The following is a 23,490-nucleotide window of genomic DNA, read 5'->3' as shown; positions in this document are numbered from 1 at the left end:
AAGAGTTAGACACAATGACAGAAAAGCATAGGTATAAATAATGTCAAATAATGTATTTTATTGAAGCAATAGCAGGAAAACAAACAAACAGTGAAATGCATTATATGCCACTGAAAACATTTTTAGGCACAGGTGTCTTTATAAGGAAAATAAAACAAATGCTGAATTAAATTCACTTTAAAGTAATTTTAAGGTTGATTTAAGATGGGGTTTAATATGATAAAGCAAATTACTGCTAAGTACTGCTTTAAATGATTAATTTCACCCTTTTCAACTCCTTTTTGAAGGCAGAATATTACTCTGTGTCCTATAAATAGTAAGCACAAACTGGGATAATCCACTGTGAATTTTTTTTTTTTTTTTTTAAATTTATATCAAAAAATTCTCTGTATCAATTTCTGCCATTTAATTTATTTCTTTTGATTTGTAAGTATTATAATTATAATTTTACTTCTTTATTATTAGTTAGAATTTGTGAATTTTTCAAAATACTTTTTATTTTTTTACTGCATATGTAATTATTTTTGTTTTAATTTTTAAAAATTAATAATTTGTGAAAACGACCCAAAATGAAAAGTGAGATGCTGCAGTTGAACACCTGATGGCGCAATATCGGCAGGGACAAAAGAAAGCGTCGAAGAAGAAGAAGAAGCCGGAGGTTTGTCGCGCAGTGCTGACACTTCTTTCGATTCACGGCATTCGTGAAATCAAACCTTTCTGTCTGTTTGCACTTCACCGTAAGTGACGGCATTTTATGGCAGCTTTGGACGCTAATGACGGCGGCCAGCTGCGTGACAAAGGGCGGGCAGAGGGAGTGATGAAGGCGGCGCGGTGTGGAGTCCTGTAACGGCTGCACTATGATCCCCGTGTCCCTGCTGGTGTTTGTGATGGGAGGCTGGTGTGCCGTCTATCTGGCGGACACGCTGCTCAGGGTGAATATTTGCCTTCTTGTTTTTGTTTTTCTTCCTGCTCAGCAGTCTGTCAGCTGACGCACGTGAACGGATTTAACATTAGAAGAGGTTTGAGCTGTGAACACTCGTGTAAACAGGCCACAGCAGCCCTGGAACCCCCGCTATTAAACACATTATGGCCATTACTTCACAATGTCTGTCCATGAGATGCGTTTAATGCTTAAAGTGAGCAGAAAATGTGGGAAATATAAGACCCTGTCTGTCTTTAAATGCTATCAGAATAAACTATAAGCGAGTACCTGCAGTAGTATATAGTATAGAATATAACTCAGGATTTCCATGTATCCTGGAAAACCTGGCAACCTAGAGATCTGCTCTCCAACCCTTAAAATGTCATGGAATTACAAAACAAAACACAAGTAAACAAGGACGAAGAGAGTCCAAAGGTGCAGTGCAAAAAGATATTAAAATCAAGTACAAACAAAGAGGAAATTGCCATTCACAATAAAACCAGCAGGGGATAATTATAGCATTATTAGTGTGGAAGCACATTCAAGGATTATTGAGGAAAAAGAAAGAAAGAAAATTTGTTATTAACCTATTTTTTAAAACCGAGACGTCCATTAGGCCATCCGTCCACTCATTAGTTTTCATTAACTGGCTATCCTAATTAGTGTTGCAGGCCTGCTGGATCCTATCCCAGCTATTACAGTCATATATTATGACTTTAAAAAACAATAACTGGGTGAGCAAGATTGAATTTATTTAGGATTTTCTTGACTCAACACAGGGTCGAAAGTATACATACAGACTCTAAATATTTACATACGACCCCACAAAGATTTGGTTAAATGTCCCTTAGCAAGTTGCAGTTGAACCAGACACTTTTGCTAGCCAAAAGTATATCCCCATGTACAAACATGTAACATCTTGTCAGATCTAAAGATACAGAAGAGCCAGTGAATGAGGCTTGTAATATCAACATCTGCTCAATTTCAGCTGCATTTTGAACATTGTGCAGATGAGTTAATGAAGACTGTGAAAGCCTTTAAATATCATTGCGAATTTTACTGTTCAGTGGAGTTTAAATCCCAGTTTCAGATTTGAGAAGCCTTCGTGTTATTTATAAAACATAAAAACCTTATTTCCTACCAAGTTAGAGGCAGTCTGCGGCCTCTTTTCTGAGCTGTTTTGTGTGTAAACTATTTCAGTCTGTCCTCCTCCCTCGACTTGCTTTTCCTTTTCTTACAATGATTAAGCATTTGGCTGCTTTTATCATTACATGCATCGGTGGGCAACTTTTAACATTGTAACCCCTTGTAGCTTATATAAAGTTAGAGATAAATAGTGATGTGGATGTGCTCGTGTACTGACTTTGTCTCTATCCTGCAGTCGTCGGTGACGCATCGGATCAGCTATGAGTCGTGGCTCGCCAGTCGGGGCCTGATGTTGTCTCCTTTTCACGTGAGATGGCAAACCACCATGTTCAACCGACTATTTGCATACTGCGCCCGCATCAACCCCCGGGCTCTTTTCATATGGTACGGTTTCTGTATATATAATCCACTCAGCTGTTCCTGTAGTCTTTCTGAACTTTAATCGAGTGCAGTTAGTCTCAAAAATGGTTGAAAATGTGTATGTTGTGACACACAAGCCTAAACTAACATTGATAAATGTGTACAAATGATTTGATTCAGGTTCTAGTGGAAAACCGGGACATCTGAGCTTCCTCATGTGTTTTTCAAATAAAACAACGTTTTGTTTTTGTTTTTATTTTTTTTGTTTTTTTTTCCTGAATAAACAGAACAGCCGATCACTCCCCGACTACAAAACATACATTTACAAGTTACAGATACAGTAACCAGTGAAAGTCAAAGTGTGATTCAAATAAGATGCTGCTGCTGAGTTTATTTTGACTAATCTCTTGTATATTTTGAATGCTGATATAATCAGAGTTACCTGGCATAGCTACATCTAGGCTGCTATGTGGCATCCATGGCTGATGAATGTAGATTTTCTAGTCGAGAGGTGATGAGGAAAAAAAATGTCTGCTTTATTTGAAAAGCATAGGAATCCATAAGAAGCCCAGATGTTCCAGTTTTCAACTTACACTTAAATTTAGCTTACATTTGTGGATCTGCGTGAAGCTGGCAGTAAAGAGTCTCAAAACACCGTGTGCACATGTGAAGTGCGTATCAGGCAATTTTTGCACGTGTATTTAACAATCTCCGAGTAAGCAAAAAGATTTCACAATTATTTTTAGATATTTGCATCCACGAGAAACCAAAATACGAAGATAATCAGATTTGTAATCCTGACCTTGAAAATATGTGTAAATTATCACTGTTTGCTCAGATTTTGATATACATGTTTGTAAAATAGTTTTATGCTTGTGCAAATTGTTCTGTATTTGTGTGTGGTTTGGAGCACACATTTGTGAGTGCTCAGTATACATATATATATATATATATATATATATATATATATAATTGAGTACATTTGCAAGTTAGTTTATGCGTATGGATCATATCACACACGTTTGTAAAACCTTTTGAGACTAATTTCCCTCCATAAACCTTGTTCGTCCACACCTTCAGATTCCTGCTTCCTTCCACTTCAGTTACAATAAAATTATACTTTTTTTTTCTTGTAAATTAGGTGCTGTTCCTTTAAGTACAAAAGAGTTACTTTTGACTTTGATACTTGATGGTTTGGCTAAAAGCTTCCCTCAACCTTCCTTTTCCATCATAAAAGCATTTGGCAGTTTAATAACATTTCTAAAATGTCTTTTCTGCAGTAAATGGATTCAGAGAAGCTGTTTACTTACTTTCACTGGACATAATTTGTTTCCTGGAAGAAAAGGAAATTTTAGAGGATTACATTTTAATTGCAAACTGAGTCTGCACTGACTTCCTATAACCAGCCGTATGACAACCGAGCCTTAAAAGCCAAAGTCGGCAGCAAATGTAAAAAATAAATAGCTTGAGATGTTAGCAGACACCTTCTCAATAACTTAAATCACACAGCTCTTCACAGTAAGATGAAGACAAAGATTAAACAAATTAAAATAGGGACAAAAGCAGGTCTTAAGCTTCCTTTAAACGTATCAGAAATGTCCACAGATCCACAACCTCAAAAGCTCCTATCTTCCATGTGGATTTGTAGTAGATGACTTGTGCTATTGACTGTTTTTAAAACTAATACTCTTAGTATGGAACTGACTTTGTGTGGCTTTTCTGAGTTTCTCAATTCGAGGTGTTTTTGCTGTTGTGCAGCTTTAATAATCTTACATTTTTTTTTTCCACATTTATAAACGTTAATAAAGTACAGCAAAATTGCACTTGTTGAAATGTGCATCCCATCTGTGTTTCCCAGGTTCAACAGTGGCCTGGTGTTTGGTATCGCTGCCATGTTGGGGTCAGTGGTGCTGCTGATAAGGACTCTGCAGCAGACCATCGCTCAGATGACCACAGACAACCCACGGATTGGAGATCAACAGGCCCTGCAGGTGGTGGTAGGTTGACTTTAATGAGATGTTTATAAATGAGTTCAATCAGCTGAATGAAAATGGTATTCATCAGATTTAAATCTGTGAGCGTTTGTGTCTCTTTTCTGTGTGTAACTGGATAAATCCGTCCTTCAGAGTTCATCATAAGCGTGTGAAATTCAAATGTCTGTGCCATGAAACAAAAAAAGACCCCTGCTTTTCAGAAGTGTGTTTCCCTCTTCCCTTTTTATTCATTATGGTGTCAAATAACTGTGCATTAATGTGAGCCCTATCCCCAATGGAGCTCTGTAGGTGATTCATGGGAAGCTATTAGTGGGCCATTTATATCCAAGAATTCAGCCCGGAGAAGAAAAAAGTTCTCAATGCAGCCAGAAGGAGAAAAAATGCAAAAAAAAAAAAACAAGCTTCAGCAATTAACGTGAAGAAGCAAAAAGAAATTAAATGTGGTGATACAAATTAGGGTTTTTATTTGGGAAGTTGTTACACTGTGGTTAAATTGGCTCTTCATTTTTAGGATATAACTAACCATAAATGCTGATTTTTAACTCGGTGAATTATGTTTTATGTTCATATCTTAGTCAGTTTCTTTTTTTTTTTTGGTCTCTGGTGTGTCTTTAGGTCCCCGGCGTTAACCTACCCACAAGCCAGCTGGCCTACTTCTTCATCGCCCTGCTGCTCAGTGGAGTAATACATGAGCTGGGCCACGCTGTGGCAGCACTGAGGTAATAACCACACCACACCACATTGCAGTGTGTCAACATAGCATCCAGCATGATAAAGAGCATTTGTTTTTTTGGGGGGGGGTATATTAAACTCCAGAAAGGTGAAAGAATACAAAGACTCTAATACTACAAGTCTGTTTACAAGGAGGACGTTGTAAATGTATGTCAGACTTTATCAAAATGTTTGAAGCCTGGTCTTAAAAGTAGAGAGGACGTCTGTCTCTTGAAGCCAAATTGGGAGCTGGTTCCACAGGAGAGGAGCCTGATTTATAATCTTGTCCCTTGATAACCTTTCGGGATTAAGATAAAGGATTTATCTGAATCAGAGATAAAGGATTGTTAAAGATGGGACAATCTGCCTGCAGACATGAGCCAAATATAGAGCCCTTCGCCTTTTATTCTGTTTTAAGTAGAATGTGTTTCTGCTACTTTAGTATTTAAATTTGACTTTAAACACCCCGGTTTGATAAAATTAGAGTGGCTTAGGCTGTCCACTTACAGTGGAAATAAATGTGTTTTTTGTATTAATCGCATGCTTTGATGTCAAATTCAAAACCACAAGTTGCTGATAATTTCCTTTAATTGGGCGTTGTTTTACTTGCTCACTTTGTGTGATTTTGATGAGCCCCAAAAAATCACTTTAATTCATTCCTGATTTTTATTTAATGGTGCATTGGTTCTGATTGCAGTTAATGATTAGGTGGACTGTGCAAATCAAAACTAATGAACTAGTGTGCATAGCACATGGTCCAGATGAGATGACCCCTCTGATGTGCTGCATCATCTCATTTTTCACAAAGCCACCGATTTCAGACAAGTGCTTTTTAAGTGAAGAGCCTCAAAGACTTCTTTCATGTGGATACAGTCTGCCAGACTGTGATTAACCTCTGCTGGAGGATTTTTTTCTCCAAAGGGTTGCAGTTATTTTAATACAGGATACAACTTGTGTCCAGATAAACATGAACGCAGTAGGGGGCTAGGTTTCAAGTATAGTGGTATGTATTTATGACAAATATAGGAAAAGAATTAACATTTTAAAAATATGTACATCCATAAACAGTCAAGTCAGTATCTTGATTCAATCAAACAGGGGTTCAAGGAAGCCAAAGACTAGGTCAAGCCAAATATTGTTTAGATTTTTTTTTAAAGGATGTTTATTGTAAATTCTGATGCAGTAAATTAACAATTAATTCTTAACTTTCGGCGCAATATATACTGGGTGTATCAAAAAGAATCGTTCAATTTCAAAGTGCTGTAATTCTGCAGCTGTTCGCCTGTAACAATTGAAAGATGCATTGTTACAAAGAGGGGATTCATGAGTTTCATGTGGTTGATGGTAGGTAGCATAACAACAGCAGTGGTTCCAGAGATGCTCTCAAAAGCATGTGACGAGTTTGACTATCGTATGGACACATGCTGTGTGTCTAGAAAGGAACACGTTGAGCAATTGTGAAAATTGCAAGTTTTGTATATAAAACATTATATTCAGCCATGTATTTTAAAATGTATTTCAAGGTTCTATGTCCATTACTTTAACAAATATAGCCTTTTGAAATTGGATGGTTCTTTTTGATGAACCCTGTATATTGCAGTTGTATTTAGTAACCCCAAGTGCTGCTGCACACCTGAGGCGAATAACGTTCCCTTACTAAACCCCGCTTTAATTACATATCAGTTAATAACCACATAATCTAAAAAATGTATATTAATGAAATTACTAGCAAAATGTTTACTGAGGTCAAACATCCAGTGAGCGCCAGAATAGATTTTCCCATAGCTTCTTATACAATCCGACTTCTGCTTGGAGCCAGATGTTGCCCTCTGCTTTCTATTTGAAGGTTTAAGGTACCTCCACACTTCCCAGAAGCTACATCCATGTTTTCCTCTAAATATTCACAAACACTATAGTGCGTTTCTCTAAATAGTCTCGAGACTTCTTATATGTTTAGCGGAGTCTGGTGTGTCATTTGAGTTCGAGGGCAGCAAAGCCCAGTTTGATCTCACATGAGCTCTGCTCTTTGCCTTTTTCTAGTGGGTGTGCCCTATCTCATGTGCACATCCATGGTATGTCATGTACCCCCTAAAACACCTAATTACAAGCCTTCAAAAAAGAAATTGCGCATTCTTACCATGTGACTCCCATCAGTCTGTCATGTGCTTGTCACCAGTCTATCAACCCTTGACAGCGTAAATCAAGTCTGCCATTTCTTAGGTATCTGTCATACCTTGGCTTTCGAAGATTTTCCCTCACTGTGCCCAAAACCTGGAAACGTCCCAGATGTTCAGTCCCAGGAGCTTCCACCACTTCAGTTGTTGGAGTACCAGCTGTTAACAAAGATTCTCTCTTAGCAGAAGAGTTTACCCTCTGTTAAATTCAAGGACCAAAAATTGGCCTGAACATTTGACTCTAGGTGAAAATTGAATGAATAGCGCTGTATTTTGCGCTGTTATTGTAATTACAGTGTGAGTGCTTTCTTGAAGTGCACTGTCTTCTGTGTATTTGCTGTTCTTTTGTATGTTGTGGGCTTTTGTGGTAAATGGTAAAAGGACTGGGTCTTATATAGTGCTTTTCTACTTCACTTGAGCACTCAAAGTGCTTTATACAGCTTGCCTTGTTCACTTATTCGCACCCATTTATACAAGGACTTTTTTCTATGCCTAAGCGCTTTCTGTTGAAGATTCACACACATGACACTCCAATCAACACATCAGAGAGCAACCTGTGGTTCAATATATTGCCCATGGATACTTTGACATGCAGACTGGATCAAACCACAAAACTTCCGATTAGTAGGTGACCTGCTCTGCCTTCTGAGCTCACCGGTTTTGTGTATACAATTGTAGAGACTGGCCTCGGGACAAGTTCCTTTGTAGGGTGTCGGATTGTAAATCTGGCTGGCACGCCAGCAATTGCCAGCAACTGCTACAGGGCTAGACCAGTAAAACCACTTTTTATAATATGCTGTATGTGTAAGAAATACAAGTACTGTTGGAATATTTTCATTTGTATTGAATCAATCCAATCAATCCGATCCATGATGGTAAGGCTGAAATAAATAAAATAAGTGGGATTCCAGTGTCTCTTCTTTCACTTTCTGGTAGTCTGCAAAGAAATATTTCCATCATAGCTGAAAGAAAGCTTTGGCATGGCTCCTTGTCTTCTAGGTCATGATAAGAATCCAAAAATGATGACCTCCTTTATCTTCCTTCTGTTCTGGCCCTCAGGCTGTTTGTTTGACACCCCTCATATAGTCTGTTTCCCTTTGAAATCTAATGTTTCTTTGTTTTTTATTTCTGTTCCTACGCAGGGAGCAAGTGCGAGTGAATGGATTCGGGATGTTTGTGTTCGTAGTTTATCCTGGTGCATTTGTGGACCTCTTCACCACACACCTCAACCTCATATCACCGACTCAGCAGCTCCGCATCTTCTGTGCCGGTAAGACTTTTTACCCTGAGATGTGCTGATAGCTCCTTACGGCAGCCTGATTGTGTTTCCAGCTATTAATCACAATTATTACGAGCATGTTGTTTTGCCAGCAAAGGTCACTCTGAGGAGTTTATTGCTAAGCAGCAGACAGCTGCATCGCATCAAATCATTTCACTCTGCAATTAAGAAAATTAGAGCTTAATGAATTGATTGGTAAGCTGGCAGTCATTCTCCCATGAATGTGACTGATGTCTGCCATCGCAGATCATCAGAGGGAGCTGCTTAAAGCCTGAGTATTTTCTGTGTGTGGTCTGGTTTGGAAGAAAAGTGCAGTTTCATTAGAAAATAGTCAAGTAGTCAGTTTGGAAAATCCCTATGCTGTAAGAATTACAGCAGAACTGTTATATGAAACATAAATTAAACATCAAGCAGGGACTTGAACTTGATTGCCAAATTAACACAATTCACATGATCACAATGAAAACCAAAAAAACAAAACACAATAGATTAACATTAGAAGTTTTTCTGCATATAACTTGTAAGTGTTGCTCTTTATATTCTTGCAAAGTAAAAGTTATGAGAGCAGATCTTAGGCTGAGTTAAAACACAGAAATCACAACAAAAAACCAACTGTAAAAGATGCATTGTTTGCACTTTGATAATGTATACCCATGCCCCCTTACAGAGAGTATGAAAGGATTAATGTGGACTTGTTAAGGCCCTGGTCATACAGGCCTAGAGTCCGGTTGTTGACTGCTTGGTAACCACTGGTTACTAGGGAAAAGTGAGTATTCCCAAACTATTTGCAAGTGGTTGCTAGCAATCTCTGTAAAATAGATTTTTTTAATCCACAGTCATGCACCAAGAGGCCAATCAGTGAGACTTGGGTAACCACAGGTCTGTTTGATGAGTGGTTGCTGGAGGTTGCTTGCTGCTGTTAAGTGAAATTGGTCACAAACAGGTATACGGTTGCTAGCAGATTGCTTTGGTTGACTTTAGTTGGTATGAAAGATGCTGACTAGTCTGCAAACACTTGCCAACTACTCTCAACCATTCGCCTTCAAAGTAAAAGTTTATTTAAATGTGTTATTTTCAGTAGAGAGGTGAAACTTTCAATTTGAAGGCAAATGTTCTTAGTTTGCAGTTTGTATCGCACTTTAGTTTTAATACCTCTTGGTAGTAAAGTGTTTGCAGGGGAATCAGCATCTTCTGCGCAAACGGCGGGCAGCCACAGCAATCTGCAAGCAACCATATACCTGTCTGTGACTGGTTTAACCCAATGACCGCAAGCAGCCTCCAGAAGACGCTCATCCACCTCGTTGTTGACTGGTGTCTAGTTCTATGTTACTCAGGCCTAAGATATTGCTTTCCCTCAATCATAATGCACTGCCAGGCGGATGATTTTTCAGATGGTTTTGCATGGTGGATAAGAATCTGCTGGTTTCTTTCTGTGTTCATCAATTTTGACAAGATCTCTGACATCACTGGCTGAAATGCAGCCCCAAACTATGACCGAGTCTCCACCGTGTTTTAGTGATGGCTTACTCGCTGTTATGATACTCACTATTATGTCCCTGCGCACATGTTGATAACAAGTTTGAAATTTGAACAAATAATTTCTGAATTTAGATTCATCACTTCATTAAACCTGTTGCTGCCGATTTTCAGTCCAGTTCTTGTACACTTTGCCAGACCTCAGCCTTTTCTCATTGTTAACTTAAGAATACCTTCATCACAGCCACCCTTCCACTGAAATCATTTCTGATGAGGCTTTGGCAAACACCCCAACCGCAGGTTTCTTCCTGTTAAAAGGGAGTTTTTCCTTCCCACTGTCACCAAAGTGCTTGCTAATAGGGGGTCATATAATTGTTGCGTTTTTCTCTGTATGTATTATTCTAGGGTCTACCTTACAATATAATTTGCTTGAGACGACTGTTGTTGTGATTTGGTGGTGTATAAATAAAATTGAATTCAAATTGAATTGAATTGAACATTATGTGAATCAACCATGATTCACACAATGCTGAGAGAAGTTTTCAGCTAGTAGTTCTTTGGGAATCACCTAGGCTGAAGGTGATACATTTTACAACTAGAGGTGATACAATTTAAAATGGATTCTTTGCTAAATTGTCTGATAAGTGTAAATGGAATGGGTTCATCACTTGAATTAGATGCCTTTTTGTGCTTGAATTATTCACAGGCCAGTGTTAAATGGCTTATGAAATTTAAAATACAAACTATTAAATAAGATTCTCCTGGAAATGGTCCAGTACAAGGACTGGATTGAAAATGAGTGGAAATAGCAGCCAGTGTCTAAACCCCCCCAAAAAACTTGGACAACAAGGTGACACCTGCCCAGTACTATACATGTGCGAAAGCCTTATCAATACAAAGGTCTGGCTAATGTTAATTAAAAGTTAGCACATTTAAATGCTTACGTTAGTAAAATTCTGAAGTTATTATCAATTGAATATAGTTGATGCACTCATTATGTAGAGAAATTGTTAGCTGGGCCATGCATACTGTGATGTTTTATGTTGTGTTATAGGATTATTTATTCTATTGTCTTTGTATTGCTTCTGACTTGTATTTGGTCAATTCAGAAGCAATTATTCTGTCCGGCAGTTTAATGCAAAAATCCCAATCACCTTATCTTAATGAAAGCATTTCTGAATATAATGAAGAAAGCTTGTAGTTATAAAAATGGGGGGATGAGGCCTGTTATTGCAGTGCAAATATAATTTAGAAAAAAAAGGTTCTGACATTCTTCCTGCTTTGTAATATTTATTTTTGCTTTATTAGAGAAAATAAAATTTTAATGATTCAGTCAAAGATGAAAATTACTTGAAAATTTGATTAATTTTTTAATTTATTTTTGCACTTAATCATTTTCAAATTTCTATAGATTGAAGACATGGAGTAAAAGTGCAAAAGTAGAACAGAACAAGAGCGCTCAGGTAAACAGAGCCACACCTTAATTCAGAGTGTGGTGACGCTATGAATAATTTTTTCAGCCTTGGAAATGTCAAGCTGGTCTGGTCGAGGCTGAGCTCCATACAGATGATGGTACAGCTGGCAAAATGTCATACTGCTGGATCTCCCTTTGCTGTTTGCAGCCTTTAGAGGGCAGTGAAGAGCTGTTGGGAAACTGTCTTTGTCTTTACCTATCAAGTGAAAAAATTCCCTCAGGCTTTGCTGAGAAGAAAATAACTTGGTGGGGACTCCAGATGCAAAACTGAGACGTTCAGTCAGTTCACGTGACAAAGTGAGAGAGATGCTTTTCCCATTAGGAGGGCGGTGACGTAATAGCATGCTGTGTTTATTGTTTTTTCTCTCGCTGTCCACAGTGGAGATTGCCCTGCGTGCAAGAGGGGTTGTCAGACATAACATGTTTATTATTTATTCCTGTAGAGATAGGTGCTGAAACTTTAATAGTTTGTTTACTGCATATATCAATATTTGAAACTGCATGAACCCTTTCCTTTTTTCTTTTTTGCCAGTAGGGCAGACATTGACTTTATTTAAGATGTAGTGCCCGGCAGTGTATGCATTTTTTTTCCAGCTGTACATCCCTTTTTTGTCAAAAAGGTTTTTCTCAAAATACCATGTTTTTAACTTCCCCCTGACCACAGAGTCTGCCTCTGTCTATGTCACCATCACTATGTTTGAGTGATACCGTTGAGTGCTTTGACCTCATCAGGCCATGCGACGTTTCCTCCCGTGGTTTTTGGGAGACTGGCTTAGTCCTCTTGCATAATTAAGATGGTATAGACGGCTATTTTTAGTGAGCAGTGGTTACTGTTGTGCCACGAGATCCTACATTCAGAATATGTGGCAAACACGCAGGTGGTTATTACAGCAGCAGCAAAGCTTTACCATACAGTCCTCACGTTACGGTGGATGGTTTAGTAGAAGCTTTTTGAAGGATGCGAAGGATGAAAAGACTGTTGTTGTCCACAAAGTGATGTGCAGACTAGATAAGCAGGATATTAGTATTTCTTCTTATATTTGGAGTTCTTCCTTTTGTAGGTCAAAGAAAGACACTCATTAGCCAGTCTTTTTAGTGCAGAGTAATTTTGTAAGGAAAATGAAATTGCGTCAGGTTTGCAATGTTTTATGTGTTTCTTAAAACGGTGGTCTGTTATTCACATTTCCATTCGTGTATTTATAATCTTGTGTCCTCTTAGAGTGGCATTTCAGCATTAGTAGACAAAATAATCCTTATTTTTACACTAGTAGTTCATTAGACGTCTGAAATGAGCTGTGAAGCCGACCCTCCAGTTTCCATGTACTTTGCCGTTGACAGAAGGTTTTAACGGCATGTGGGCGGGGCATGCCGTATATGGCCAAAAGAAGTCTGAAACTGAGCATACACTGACCTCAATATTTTAAATTTTTGTTCATAGAAGATAGCAGGTGCACTACAGTTTACTTTGAACCATGGGACAAACAGAAACTTCCCTTTATGTGTACTTAGATAAGTGATCTTTTAAGATAAAACAGTAAGAAATTAAAACGAATACAAGAGCTTGTAGTTATAACCATGTAAAGTTCAGACACCGAGGCAGTTTAACAGGCATATATCCACTTGATTTGATTTAGAAGGAGTAATTACTGCAGCAGCTGGCTGGAAAATGTGTGAACCTGTCTTCCACCACTTCCAATTCGAAACGGAGACTTTGGCTTCGAGTGTCTGCCAATACAGAGTTCCTATCCAATAACGCTGTTAAATTAATAATCTGTATGCCTCACTGTGAGGAAGAGACTGGGTATATGAGAGGGAGAGATAGACATATGGGGAAAAAAAACATCAAGTTCGACTTAAACAGTGAAATAATAAATGAAAACAGGTACAGGAGAAATACAATGGGGAAAAAATAATGTATTGGTGTTGTTCAACTAATTTATTTTCACTGATCTTATTTTGGATCAAAGTGAGAGTCATGAGGCCACAAACTGCAGCAGGTGTGCAGCTGACAGGAGACAGCTGGAGTGGAATCAGATTTAGTTGCGGTGACAACAGCATTTTATGTTAACATAAGTGTAATAAAAGCTTACTGACAGGTGTTACACCAAACTAGGGTCCTACTAGCTTCATGTTTAAAGACTCTGTTCGAACATGACAAGAGTGAAAGTAAATGAGAGTGAGCATAGTCGTCTGATCTTTTCAGTCATGTCTGCTTACTTTGATCACAGTTTGTATGTTTGCAGAAGTTTTTTTTATGTAAGTGCAAACAGCAGCTGTTGGTGTAAAATGCCTCCAAACTGCCAGTATCCTGCTGTTAGCTTCCTCGGTGCTATGTTAGCTGTGTTGCTAACTGCTGCCTTGTGGGGTGAATTAAAACCACAGCAGCATAGAACTGAAGTGAAGATCTCCACCTATATATCGACTTGTTGTTGACAATATTGTTTTTAACATGCCTAAACCAAAGTTTAAAAAGCAAACGTACACAACTCAAATGAAGATAAAAATGAAGAAAAACAAAAAATATTTTTGTCTTCTCTTTCCAGGCGTGTGGCACAACTTTGTTCTGTGTTTGGCAGCATTAGCCTTTCTCTTCCTGTTGCCTCTCCTCCTGTTTCCCGTGTACGCCACCGGAGCTGGGGCGCTGGTCACAGAGGTTGTGCAGGTCAGTGCCTCAGTTTCACGTTTCAGATAAAGTGGTAGGTCGACGTGATAGAAAATCCATTTTGCATAAAGTTACATGTCGTACCTCTACATGGATTAAAGCTGCCCTGCCTCTGTCCCAAACTGAACTGATGTGAAGCCTGTGAGCAACAAACCTGCTGAATGTTTTTGTTCTGTCTGAGGTGAGAATATCATTGTCATAAATTAATCAAATAAACACTGAAATAAACCACTGTTTTAATACTCCATAACGCTATACCATCATCAGCCAGATTACAATCAATGATGATGATGATTGTTGATTTAAGATAAGAAAGGCTACAAAACACACCTCTGTTTACCTGTGGAGGTGAGCTATGTCAGGTGAACAGCTTAATATTATTACTACTAATAATATTATCAGCAATAATGTTATTTTTGGGTAATTGAGCCTTAATATATGTTTACATCTACTGATTTTTCCGACAGAACACTTCAGTTTCGTCATGGAACAAACAAATAAAAGCACACACTCAGAACAATACATAATCCCCCTATAGTAAATAATTAAGTAAAATATAGTTATAGCCAAGTCTGTAGTTGGAGTCTATATGCTATTTATATGTTCTTTAGCACTGCTAGTGGCCCTTTGTTAGCATATTTAATCCACTTTAAAAAGCCCTGTAGGGTGCTTTATCTGTTCATCAGTGTGGCAGCATTTAAAAATACTTGAACAATGACCAGAACTGACTATCACTAATCTCCAACCAGGAAAGAAGGGTCAGAAAAAGCAAAACAAGGCTAAATTCATGTGTTGGGAGTCCTTGTAAACGTCCACAGAGGGGGAATAGAAGGCTAAATGGAAGCACTGCAGTCTGGAATGTACACTTTGTTCAGAACAGGAATGCCCTGCAGTGGGTGACTAAAACCACCCAGAACATCACTAGTTCCTGTGTGTCTCTGATACTGGTGAAGTGAGGTGTTTGTCCAGAGCCCAACGGAGACAATAACCAGCCTGTTCGCCCCGTTGCCATCTGACAAATGGCACAATAGTATCAGCTATATTACCACCAGATTTCTTTCCTTAGGCTATGTGACTTATGAGCTCATCTTCCACACTTAAATCCACAATAAATACTTTTTTAAATGTTATGACTCAATCATTTATTATTTCATTAACGTATTTATGCTGCAGCAGTGTAGCCATAGTTGGTGACTCTTGCTCAAGAGGTTATTGTATTTGTCTATCTGTGCCCCCTCTCAGAGTTTCCGACTATTGCAAGCTTGCAGGACTGAAGCCATCACATTTCACTTGTGTGACCTTTTGCCCATTTAAATCAAGATTTATGTCTGCGTGTGTATTTGGTCCAGGGCTCTGCAGCTGACGGTCCCAGGGGTCTGTCAGTCGGGGACATAGTGACAGGGCTGGAAGACTGTCCCGTTAGGGGAGTGGAGGACTGGACCAGCTGCCTGTCTCACCTCGCTCACACGCCACAGGCGGGATACTGCGTCCCCGTCGCCAGCCTGCAGCCCAGCTGGGCTCATGGACGAGGTGGGTGAGGAATTTGTGCAGCGAGGCCACCGGACTCCTATAAAGAGCCAGCTGAGTACCTCTACCTGGAGACTTGACTGTATTAAATTGTAATTGCATCATAAATTAACGTCTTTCAAAAGGCAGCTGTTAAACTGCTTTATTAATCACTTGATTTAAACATTAATTGACCTTGTTTTGTCATCACTACAGTGGGCCACTTAAATATTAAACGGGGTCACAGTTACAGAGCAGCAACAGGAGCTCCGATTGGCCAAGTGTCAACTCATGTGGGAGGTAATTGTGTAACAGCTGGCCAATCCTAGCCCCTGCTGCTTCTCTGTGGTCTAGAATTTACTCAAGTGGCACATTTGATTTAGGAGCAGGTGCCCTTAATGTTAATTTTCTATTATAGTCCCAAAATTCTTTATTGACATAACAGCTTAGAGATCAGACATTTATGTCATTTTTTTGTCCTTTGTCTTTCAAAGTCTGTGTCTTGGATGGTTATAGAAAATAAGCTGAAACAAGTTAGCACTGGGTATTTTACTTATGATACTCTTCTTACTCTGGCATTAGTAATTATTGTCATATTAGATATGCAGAACAGAGTCTTTGGGGTTTTTCGCCTGAAGCACACCAGATTCATGTGTGTTTTACTATGCAGTAAAGCTACTGACCTTTTAAGGAGTCCAGAGGACTTTTTTAGTCATCTAATAAATGGTGTGATATTGTGTTATTTTATCTAATCATCCATTTCGAGTCCACCTACTAACAGAACATCTATTTTTAAGATTCTTTTCAGAGTTGTGCTATATTTTCCATCTGTTTCTCTCTCCCCCCCGTAGCTTTCAAGCGTCTGGATGGAACGATGGACTGCTGCAGCAACAACAGCCTGACAGACCTCTGCTTCTCTTACATTAAGCCACAGGGCAGGAGCAGCAGAGAGAGAGAGGTGACACACACTCACTGATGGATGTGGGGGCTTTTTGTGGCTGGTTCGTCATACGAACAGGCCTCAAAACCTTTTAGACAGTCGAGGATATTTATATTACTTCCTTTGTTCACTTCCCTTTTATTTCCATGTGTGACTTTCCATGAGTTTTCAGCTGCGGTGCTGTGAAAAAAGTTTGACACTGTTCGAGTAAAGTTAGGATTTTTATCAGCATTTGGTGTGAGCACACTTTGTCTAAATCACCAGTTCTTCTTTTCACCTTATTTTCTTAAGTAGCCACAGTTCTTCTGTGGGTTTTTATGCCACCTCTGTTACGTTTTGTTCTTGCGATTGAAGATTACTCTGTGTCTACCTTACATGCTGAAGTGACCCAAATCTGATTGGTTTTGCCCCAGAGTGACTCAGATATATATATTTTTTTTCCTAGCTTGAGCATCTATCTGGACTTCTGCGTTTGAGGGCTGCTTTATATGAGAGAGCTGGTTTTGTGACCCCTGTTGGGACAATGAGATTGAAATTTATGTTTTTCTGCTTTTTTTTTCTTGCCTGTCACCTCCCTTAAGTGTCGACACCTCACCCACCCACAGCTCTGTCTGGGCTGATGTGCCAGCAAATGTTGGTCACACAGCAGCGGTTAAGGCTTATTCTTGTCTTGTCTGCTTACCTCTACAGTAAATTATCCTGAATGTGTACACTAACACAGCTATGGGATTTTTTGCTGGTGTACAATGGGCTTTTGGCTCTCAAGTCAATGAGTTGGGTGCTCCATATCACACAGATATGTTTGTTTGTTTTTTTCTTTACCATTTGCCGAGCAAAAAGATCCATTTTGCTAGAGTAAATGAAACCCCAACCACTTGTGGCTAAAACCTCTTTGGGTGGAGGTCACAAAAATCTCTATGTAGGAAAGCCCCTTTATGTCATCTCTACTTATGTCATTACTGTTGTATAAATTAAGGTTTTGTTGATGTTTTTCCTCCCATCTGGAGGAAATGAACATGAACACCAACAATTAAAGTTTGAATTCTGATACATTTATTTCATAAATTCTGTTTAGTTAGAAGCATCCCCCAATGACAGCTGTCAATTTTCAGTAGTTTTATTGTTACATAATCTTGCCTGACACTTGCAATGCTGCCTAAAGGGTAAGATGTTGCTTGCTTTAAAGGGACTTAATAAAGTTAATAAAGGTTTTTCAGTATTCAAATAAATACAGCTTCAAGGCCTGCAGTGTGAAGGATAGCCTCTGAGCCTGGCTGTTTGCTCACAATAAGAAAATTATGACTGAATACTTTCTGTTTAGGATCAGATCTTTCGCTGGCTCAAAACAGGCTTTTTTTGAGGTGACTGTGCATGTAAGTGCAACTGATCCGAGTAATTTTTACCCAGAGAACTGCAGCTGAGTGGATGTTTTCTCTTTTTCAGATCAGAAAGTCATACAGATGGTTGTGTGGGAAAATCCAAGTAGATCAGCAGTTTCTGAAATACTCATACCAGCCCACCTGACCCCATAACCATGGCATAACCATGACACTTAAATCACCTTTCTTACCCATTCTGCCATATGATTGGCTAATTAGATATTTGCATTAACCAGTAGCTGAACAGCTTTACCTGTCAAAGTGGCTGCTAGGTGTATTTTTGAAATGTCTGTGTTAGGGGATGTCATGAGTTAAGTTGTAGTCAACAAAAAATAATCATCTCCTATTTTGCACTGCTCCCTATTCATCACAGCAAGTGGATCCATATACTTGACTTTGCACAGATCCTGAAGCTGCAACGCCAGTGTCTCCTCCCAGTCTCAAATGGGGGCGCTTTCATAATTTGCATGATGTAACCTTATTTACAGAAAAGAGTAATTAGATATACAGTTTGAAATACAAGCTGAAAGTGTTTGTGTAGTCGTGCTTTGTATGGAAAAAGACACCATACCAACATTAATGGGCGTTAATGGCGGAAACAGAAGCTAGCTAACATGGAGAAAAGCTGCATACAGTAACTGAAAATCAGTTTTTTACTTCCTGTGTTTCTTGTGTAATCCTGTGGCTTCAGTACGCCTGTATGCCGGTACGTAAGATGGTGACGGGAACGCGGGTGTGTCACACAGATGACGACTGTGCTGCACATTCCCACACTGCCAGCATTTGCGTCACGCCTTCTCTGGAGAACCAGACTCGCTTCATCCGTGTCACACACCCTCCCAACACGCACATGCTGTTCGTGGGATATCCGCCACACCTGCAGTATGCAGGTACGGACACTTATGTTACCTCCATTTGTGAATGTAGGACATAATTAGCTGAAGCAACCGTTTGTTGAACATATAATTTGTTTAAATCTTGTGTTTTCAGTTTAAAACTTGTAATAAGCAACTGCATTTACTGTAATAAGCAAGTAATTGGTGTTTACAGTGTTCTGTAGATGTTGAGCTGACTCTGGGCAAGGCCGAGGGAGTAATCACGAAGAGCCTGGATGTTTTCTCAGCTCATATTTAAGATTCATAAAGTGTTGAGTGGATCAAACTGAGGACCTATATATCCTGTGTTTTCTTATTTCCACAGTGAGTCTGACTAACTTTGTCCCCCGCTTTGGATTCCTCCACCTGGATCTTCCTGTATTCCTAGAAACCTTCTGCAAGTATCCTTTCAGGTTAAAGGAACTACAGTCATAATCAAATGATGGGCATAAGAAGAATGAACCCCACTCTTCTGTCACTAAAAAGTATAACATGCAGTGCAACTTTTTAAACATGTGTTGCATGTTCTCAGTTTGCTCTTTTAGAAGGGTTATATAGCATAAAAGTTCCATCTTACTTGATTCTAAATGTCTTTTTCTGAATAAAAGACCCCTTTTTAACATCTAATCAGCACAGTCAAGAGGCCAGATGCACTTCAAGATTGCCTGAATGCAGCCCTTAATTGCATTGCTGTGCACATTTCTGATTGCAGTTCAACCCTTTTTAAGTTGTTTTTACATTTTTGTAGGTCTGTTTTTCTTTGTGACTACTTGACAAAGTAGTTATCTCTTGGCACTGCTGATTGGTACTTAGATTGATTGAAAACGATTTTTATTTGGGCTGAAAAGGACATGGCCTCATTAAGGGCATTAAGTTTATGTCAAGATGACGGTGAAGGCTAAAACTGTATTTCGTTAATGTGAATTCAACTTTTTATTTGTAAGGGAAGGGTGAGTTGCTGCTTCTTGTTATGTAATGCTTTGAAAGTTAAAAGCATGCTCTTTGGTCTTGGGGCATTTTGGATGATTCAACGTTGGTGCATTTTTAATGGTGATCTTTTGAAAACCAACACTGCTCATATTTGACCAGGTGATTGTAGCGTGCCGCCTTTTCTGATTACTACTGGTGAGCAGCTACCTGTTCATCTAGTCATTTTCAGCTTCCAGTTCTTCCTCAGTAGGATTTTTTTCCCCCAAAATCTAATTATATGTTTTGTAGTTTTATATCAGCTACTTATGTGTGCATGCAGTGCTAATTTAATTATGAAAAAAATGCTGTATATAAAGGATGAATGGGTCTTTGGTTTCTAAAAGGTGAAGCCAATGCAGACGTGTCTTAAACCTTCATTCATAATGATAAAAAGCCAGAGGCTGACTCCTTTGGTCACAGAGAGATGTCCAGTTGTTCTAACGTGTATTGGGGGGGAGCCTATTGCACACTTGATCTGTGCTGTTCTTAAACACATTCCTGTTGAGTTTATGGTCTGACTGTGAGTTGCTAGTTTTAGGTCATGTCAAATCCAGCATCTTGTTCGTTTTTTGAGTTATGTTCCCATTAATGCCAAAAAGGAAGATAAAGAATACAGTATATTTTATTTCATTGACCTTTCTTGCCATTTGCCTTTCTTGTGTTCGACAAGAGTGTGCATAATGCTTAGTTTGAGAGTTCAAACACCAGACTGCACAAACCACTGAGTAACGTCATGGTGGATACCTTTATTTTTTTTTATGGACACTCCAAAGTAACAACTAATTGAGAGTATATTCTAGATAATGCTGTTTCTACTGGTTCTCACTGATGTGATATAATTTGGCTGAATTAAATGACAGATGTTAAGAAGATGCAATGTAAAAACGTATCTCATTAATATTTAATTAATAGTTTAATTCCCCTCTCCAACTCCAGTCCTTGAGAGCTGCTGTCCTGCAGCTTTTAGATGCATCCCTGCTCCGACACAGCCCTATCAAATGATTGAATTACTTCTTAAAAGGCCTGGTAACAAGCCATTCATTTGATTCAGTTGTGTTGGAACAAGCATGCATCTAAAAGCTGCAGGACAGTAGCTCTCAAGGACTGGAGTTGGAGACCCCTGCCTTACAATATAGATAGAAAACTCCAACAATCACACCCTGTGAACAAGCAGTTGGTGATGGTCAAGAACTCCTTTTTGACAGGAAGAGACTTCTGGCAGAACCAACCTCATGGAGGCCACTGCAACTGGTTGAGGAATTTAGGAAAAGTAAAGAGGAATAATGGGAAACCACAAAGGGGAAAGTACTAATGGCATACATTTGGGAAGTGTAAAGTAGAGCGTCTTGGCAAAGGGCAACTTTTTTGTTCATCATCATCATCTGTTTATCATCAACAGCCAGAGCTTATAGTAGCATAACTGTGGGACTGTTCAGGGCCCGCTGAAGGGAATTTACCAAAAAGGAAAGTTTAAAGTAGAGAGTGTGTCTGTGTCCTGAGCCCAAACTGGGAGCTGTCTCAACAGGAGAGAATATTTCTTTCAGAAAATTAACCAAATTGGAGTTTTTGAGCTAACTGTATAGAATGGACTGCTACTGTTTGCTAGCTGACCAGCAGACAGAAGTAAACTTTCTCTGCTTCTATTGCTCGCTGCTTAAACTGACACTTAAATTGCCTGTTACTGTGTTTGTTTTCCTGAGCTGCCCTTCCTCTCAGATACGTGGTGTCCCTCTCTGGCGCATTAGCAGTAGTCAACTCTGTGCCGTGCTTTGCTCTCGATGGTCAGTGGATGCTGAACGCCCTGCTGGAGGCCACGCTGGCCAATGTGGTAATAGACCGTCAGAAGCGCGAGCTGATTGGTTTCTTCCTGCTCCTGGCAGGCAGCGCCCTGCTGGCGGCCAACGTGGCGCTGGGCCTGTGGATGGTCACGGCACGGTAGCCACAGCGGTCAGCTGCCCCGGTGGACTGAGAGATGTTGTCTCAGGATGCGTTTGAGTGTTGTGGACCATTAAACTGTGAACATACAGGGAACAGACTGCATTACCCAGAAGCACTGCCCACCTTGTGGAGACTGTTGAGTATAACATCACTCTGCCTTTAAAATTGGACCACCAGGGAAAACAACTTTAATCCACCTTGTTGCTGCCATAAATCCAAAAGCACACAAACAAGTTAACGAATGCACTTGCTGTAAAGCACTGTCCTATGTGACTGTTTACAAAGACTGAACTGATTTTAACATCTGTGTTTGTGTTTTTCATTACTATTCCAAAAATGCCATATTTTCCTGAGGTGTTGACTAAGCTAACCTGTGGACACAAAAAAGTTTAAGGAGCCGCCTTTTGTTTTCTGGTGAATGCATGGCAATATAATAATCTTGAATTCCTTATCACTGTTGAAAAACTTTACTACCTACTATTCATGAAAACATGAATTATTTAATTAAATGAATGGACTCCTATCAATTTGAGCATATTTAAATGGCGTCTATCCTTCAGATTGATCTGGCATTGCAGTGGGAAAATTGCTTTATTTTTAACTCACCTTTTCTTTATGTGTACATTTTATTTTTTATTATGTGTCTGTCATATAGTTCCAAAAGTCAATTTCTTGAAATTATGAAATAAAAACTGATTTTTTTCCCTCTTTCTTTCCTTTTTCTTTTGTCTGTTGAAGACACCGTTGGTATATCTAGCAAGTGTTTTCCCACTATATACTTCTACTACACATGTCTTACTTTTATTCATCAATTTGTCATTTAGTGACAAAACATTAGATATCATTCATATTTAAGCAAAAAAACCAGATCATTTTGTATAATATGTGCAGTTTTCCCTTATGAAAATGGTTAACATTACCTGCACTGCAACAGTGACAATACTGTATACTGTCACAGTGATAATACAGCATTTACAATAAAACAGCAGCAACAAATATGATATGACAAGAAAATTGGTTATAATGAAACACATTAGAAGTGCTTAGGATAGCAAAGTCCTCACACTTCAGTAAGATTTAAAACAATGAGAAATTAAACTCACTGACCACTTAAGCCATGTGCACATGTTCAGCTTCTTGTTAATGGTAATAACTAATCAGCCAATCACATGGCAGCAATTTGGTTAATTTGGGCATTTACATGTGGTCCTCGTGATGCTAAAGTTCAAACTTCAAAAGGGAGTTGATTTATGTGTCTTTACATATGTTCTTGGTGCTGGTCTGAGTATTTTAGAAACTGATTTACTAGGATTTTCTGGCCATCCCCAGCAGTAACTCAGATAAGCACTTGTTGGAGAATAATGGATTGCATTTATATAGCGCTTTTCAAGGCACCCAAAGCACTTTTACAATTCCACTATTCATTCACTCTCACATTCACACACTGGTGGAGGCAAGCTACAGTTGTAGTCACAGCTGCCCTGGGGCAGACTGACAGAAGCCAGGCTGCCATATCGCACCATCGGCCCCTCTGGTGTTGGCCAACTATAATAAAGTAGCACAGATTACTTGGATCAGTTGCACTTACATCCACGGTCACCTCAGAAGAGCATCTCTGAACACACTGAACACAAAACATTTAGATGGTAGCGTCAGAATTGTGCGCAAACAGCATGACAGCAAGT

General features: G+C 39.1%; 1 protein-coding gene across 1 annotated transcript; it reads left to right on the top strand.

The window, feature by feature from the left end:
• Positions 1 to 616: 616 nt before the first annotated feature.
• On the top strand, positions 617 to 22,513 carry mbtps2 (membrane-bound transcription factor peptidase, site 2). The gene is made up of 11 exons (XM_003439297.5): positions 617 to 932; positions 2,304 to 2,452; positions 4,287 to 4,425; positions 5,038 to 5,141; positions 8,450 to 8,577; positions 14,080 to 14,198; positions 15,548 to 15,728; positions 16,556 to 16,662; positions 18,715 to 18,913; positions 19,224 to 19,299; positions 21,584 to 22,513. The coding sequence occupies exons 1-11, from the start codon at positions 858 to 860 to the stop codon at positions 21,804 to 21,806; spliced, it is 1,500 nt and encodes a 499-aa protein (XP_003439345.1). The 5' UTR covers positions 617 to 857; the 3' UTR covers positions 21,807 to 22,513.
• Positions 22,514 to 23,490: the final 977 nt, after the last annotated feature.

This window comes from Oreochromis niloticus, linkage group LG9, assembly GCF_001858045.2.
Source record: "Oreochromis niloticus isolate F11D_XX linkage group LG9, O_niloticus_UMD_NMBU, whole genome shotgun sequence".
NCBI lineage: Eukaryota > Metazoa > Chordata > Actinopteri > Cichliformes > Cichlidae > Oreochromis > Oreochromis niloticus.
This window is presented reverse-complemented; position numbering and strand designations above follow the sequence as displayed.